The 5,237-nt window shown below is 35.5% G+C and overlaps 1 protein-coding gene across 1 annotated transcript in view; it reads right to left on the reverse strand.

The window, feature by feature from the left end:
- Nucleotides 1-2,860: 2,860 nt before the first annotated feature.
- rwdd2b (RWD domain containing 2B) overlaps nucleotides 2,861-5,237 on the reverse strand; it is a 93,556-nt gene continuing 91,179 nt past the window's right edge. Inside the window, exon 5 of the mRNA XM_016249070.1 lies at nucleotides 2,861-3,701. Within this exon, the coding sequence (XP_016104556.1) occupies nucleotides 3,464-3,701 (238 nt within the window). The 3' untranslated portion in view covers nucleotides 2,861-3,463. The remainder of the gene's footprint in view (nucleotides 3,702-5,237) is intronic.

A 5,237-nucleotide genomic window follows, 5' to 3' on the forward strand; every position in this document is an offset into this window, starting at 1 on the left:
CAGCACCCATTTCAGCAGCTGTAAGATTTGTTTGTACTTGCGTTTGCTGAAATTTGAGAAAAGGAGAGGTTTTCTCGTTGCTGACACAGGCTTCCTGGATGGCTGCTGAGGGAATCCCGGAGCTTTCGGATTGGTCGCTGAGATGACGTTTGGGTGATGTCCTTTTTGGGAGATCCCTCGTTGGATTGGTTGCTTTCTTGATGACACAGAAGCTTGAGCAGTTCTTCTAAAAGTCTGAGTTAACAAGGCTTCAAGTTCTTTGAAGATCACAAAGTTTCAACTGAAGTGTTTGAGCTCTGGAGTCTCGCTGTGCTATGTTACGGCATGGGAGCGCTTGTAGCACTGTTACCAAAGTGAAAGCCAGAGGTCTTGAGCGAGAAATGCGAGCGAGCGAGTAAGAGAGCTTTGTATTCCTTTTAAGCAGGCTTGATATTGGTCCATCCCATACACGATTGTCTAATCTGATGGTGGCTGCGGGGCTTAGCCTTTTTTTCATGCACAATTCACATGCTCCTGTGGGGCGTACTTCTGCAGGTTTTAATAATTTCTTATAAACATATCATCACCGGAAAATGATACAGAATATAACATTTTCACTAACACCAATGTTCGGCGAATAAAACAAGCTTTCATTCAAGCTCAATATCGGATAGTTTGCATCCACATTAATAATCTTAATTACTAAAAAGGTGTTTATACACATTGGTTAAACTTGCACCAATTACAGGAAACACTTCACACATCATCAGACATAAACATATTATTTGTGAATATATTGCTCCGATACTTTCAATGATTTTCACTGATTGTCTTATGAATTGTCTGTGTACGTTCTGTTTCTTTGTCTGTGACAAAAGAAACGTAAGGGTTTCAGAAAGGGCAGGAAGCAGATGTTCAATGGGTCATGTGGCGTCACGCTGTATAGATTGAATCACTGTTCCTTAGGTTTGTTGTTCTGCAAGCCTGAGGGTGTGATTAAATTAGCCATTTCCTGTGCATACATATAGGGGTCGTATGCCTAAGCGATCACGAGGTATTCTCTCAACTATATATTGTGAAATAACTTTTTAGTTCTTGATACAAAGAAAGCTTAGTTGTCTCTTAATTGGATTAGTCTTTAATCATTGATAGAAATCCCTACAGCACTTTAGAGGGCTATAAAGACCCCATTATTAATAAGTAGAAAAAAACAATGGTCAGTTCTTATACGGGATGTCCCATACTATATGCACACCTCCTATCGAACCATTTTCCTGCAGCATTTTTGAGATATGAGACTATATGGTGCTTATGAGGTCTATAAAGACCCCATATCTAATAAGTAGGAAAAAACCAATGATCAGTTCCTATAAGGGACATCCCATACTATATGCAGACCTCATATCAAAACATTTTACTGCAGCATTTTGGAGATATCGGACATTATTACACTTTAGAGGAGTATAGAGATCCCATTTCTAATAAGTAGAAAAAAACAATGGTCGGTTCTTATAAAGTATGGGACGTCCCGTATAAGAACTGACCATTGTTTTTTTCTACTTATGAGAAATGGGGTCTTTATATCCTTGTAAAGTGCAATAATGTCCCATATCTCAAAAATGCTGTAGTAAAATATTTTCATATGAGCTGTGCATGTAGAATGGGACATCCTATACACAAACTGATCACTGTTTTTTTCTATTTATTAAAAACTGTAAAATGGTTTTATAGGAGGTGTGCATATAGTATGGGATGTCCCATATAAGAGTTGACTATAAGAGTTTGCAATGGGGCCTTTACAGGCCTCTGAAATAATGTCCCATATCTCCAAAATGCTGCACTAAAATGGTTTGATATGAGGTGTGCATATAGTATGGGATGTCCCATATAAGAGTTGACTATAAGAGTTTGCAATGGGGCCTTTACAGGCCTCTGAAATAATGTCCCATATCTCCAAAATGCTGCACTAAAATGGTTTGATATGAGGTGTGCATATACTATGGGATGTCCTGAATAAGAACCGACCATTGTTTTTTTCTACTTATTAGAAATGTGTTCTTTATAGCCCTTTAAAGTGTAATAATATCTCCAAAATGCTGCAGTAAAATGGTTTGATATGAGGTGTGCATATAGTATGAGACGTCCCTTATAAGAACCGACCATTGTTTTTTTCTACTTATTTGAAATGTGGTCTTTGTAGCCCTTTAAAGTGTAATAATGTCCCATATATCCAAAATGCTGCAGTAAAATGGCTTGATATGAGGTGTGCATATAGAATCGAATGTCCCTTATAAGAACTGACCTTTGTTTTTTTCTACTTATTAGAAATGGGATCTTTATACTCCTCTCAAGTGTGATAATGTCCCTTATCTTAAATACTCAAATGTGGGGATTGTTATTTTATACAATGGCAAACAAGAAATACCATTAATTGTAATGAACTATTCTTTTCTTATTTGCATTTCAGTTATTCCAGGAAATTGTCCCAATGCATGCTGTAACTGATTTTAGGTGTTTCCAGGATTCCTTAAAGGGTAAGTTCACCCAAAAATTAAAATTGTCATTAATTACTCACCCTCATGTTGTTTCACATGGTTCAGGAAGAACCAGGACACACAATATCCCACTGTGCAGATCTTGGGAACGTCTGACTGGACACAAGTCTTCAGTGAGAAGAGAATCTTTGTAAAAATGGAGGGATCTGAAATTTGCAGAGCAGTTGAGGTGGAGGTGTTTTTTGAAAATGTTAAATAAATTCAGGGATGTTGTGTGAAAAGTGGGGGGGAAATGTTTTCTAGTTTTGTTTCAAAATATAACATTTGTAATTGTATTTTATATACTGTAACATTTTAGTTTAATTGTATTGTGAAATGTTTTGCATCTTTAAAAAAAAATTGATACTCTGCTAAAGTCTTTATTTTGTAATCTGAAAAGATGTATTTACACAAAGAAATATTTTACTGTTCAGCCACTTATGTCTATTAGATATGTATTTGCAGTTACTGATATTAAAATATCTTTTGGTTTCAGTTGTTGAATGTGCATGTTATTCAATACGAAAATTGCCTTTAATAGTTCTTGCATATTTGCCACAGTTAAGGAACAAATGGGCTTGTCACTGGGGTGGTACCTTAAAGGACAAGATTTGTACCTTTGATGAAGGTACAATATTGTATCAACAAGTTTTTAAAATGAAAAGGTACATTTTGGTTCCCCATGGTACAAATCATGTCCTTTAAGGTACATTTTGGAATGGTACAAATATTTTCCTCTATATTAAGGTACAATTCTGTGCCCTTAAAAGGTACTGCTATAGTGACAAGGGTTTGTACCTTCTTTGGTACAAAATTGTACTTTTTTTCCTGAGAGTGTGATATAACATTTAAACTTTTAAAAGGTTTAATGTTGTCAAAATTAAGTCTAAAGTTAAGGCAAAAAAAAGGAAATAATGCACACACAAAACTGTTATAATGCACACAAACTGTTATCTCCCCTCAATCCCAAAGTACATTTGAAAGATATTAGAACATCCTTTGTCACTAAGGAACTGATAGAGCTGTCCAAGGTCCATGTGGTTTCCTCTGGTCCCGTGAGTGTCAAAAATTGCTTCATGAAAGCCAGTGAACTTGCGGAGAGAGTCAGTTCTCTCCTCCGTCCAGTTGTCCAAAGGGACATCCTCTCTGTGACGAATCATAATTCTCTTCCATGTTAATACTTTCACCCTGGGAAAAATAAATAAACAAATAAATAAATAAAGGTAGTTTGTCTGGAATATTGAAAATATTGTTAGTTAGTTTGAAACAAAATTTCCCCAAGGGGATAAATAAAACCATGGTGTCTTGTTTCAATATGCGGTTTTTGCAAAAGACAATGCGACATAAATTTCACAGCAATTAATCAAGAAATACTACTACTGAATGAGACCTGCTCATTTAATGAAAGGGGTGAGAGAGAGAGAGAAAGAAAAAAAACTCTTTCTTTCCTATCTTTCATTTAAGAACTTCACTGCCTGTGATATAAAAGATTTTTCCCCCTATTTAAAAAAAAAACGGTATCCTAAATCTTCTACCTGAAGGCAAAAGCTCAAACTCATTATACAATGGGTGCCTATTGTCACAGTTTCATAGCTTTACCAAGACATCTAGTCTGATAAATTTATTTAAAACTCAACACAGGGATACCAAGTAATTTACTCGCAGTACTTAAAAATTTCCTGAACATACTCTTTTGTTTCACCGTAACATTCCCGAACCAGCAAATAATACAAAAGGTCAGTACACTTTCAATAAAAGAGTTATAAAACACATTTAACAATGGAGTGCTTACACTGAATGACACCATCTTCCTAAGGAAATACAGACTATACTGGCCCTTTTTGTTCACAGCGTCAGTTTTTAAAAAACTTTTTTTTTTTACCATTTATCCCACCTCAATTTGTAATCTAAAACAACTCCAAGGTATTTATACTCTTCTACCCTCTGAATCTGCTCCCCTTTAATAATGGTCACACTCGTTGAGGACTCTTTCCTAAAATCAATACACATTTCTTTAGTTTTTGAGACATTTAACTTGAGATTTGATACATCACACCAAGAAAAAAAAATCATTTAAAAAGGGTCCATGACTGTCCTCGTCCCCTTTAAGGAGACTAACCAATGCAGTATCATCTGCAAATTTGATTAAATATCTCTCTGGGCAAGTATTCCTACAATTGTTTGTGCACATAATAAACAGTAAGGGTGAGAGGACACAACCTTGTGGGGAACCAATATACAGTGGGTACGGAAAGTATTCAGACCCCCTTAAATTTTTCACTCTTTGTTACCTGCAACCACAAAATCACTCCTCCATCTAGAGAGAAATCTACAGATAATCTTTCGACCAGAACAGATGGCACAATATTATTAAAGGCAAAAAAGAAAAATCAGCAAAAATAATTTTCACATGATTTTTAGGACCCTCAAGATGTGTGTAAACAGTATGTAACAATGTTAAAATAGCATAATCCCTTGTTTGACTGATAAGCAAACTGAAAAGGATCCAGTAAATTCTGTTTTTTTTCCACTATGTACCTTTTAACAAGCCTTTTACAACATTTAAACACAAGAGAGGTTAATGCAATTGGTCGATAATCACTAAGCTCTAATGGTTTGTTAATTTTAGGAACAGGTACTATAGTTGAAGTTTTCCATATAATTGGCACTGCATGCTGGTCAAGTGATTTTTGAAACAGTAAAGTAAAAACTGTAGATAATTGC

The sequence above is a fragment of the Sinocyclocheilus grahami genome, unplaced genomic scaffold (genome assembly GCF_001515645.1).
Source record: "Sinocyclocheilus grahami isolate Dianchi unplaced genomic scaffold, SAMN03320097.WGS_v1.1 scaffold908.1, whole genome shotgun sequence".
NCBI classification, from domain to species: Eukaryota; Metazoa; Chordata; class Actinopteri; order Cypriniformes; family Cyprinidae; genus Sinocyclocheilus; species Sinocyclocheilus grahami.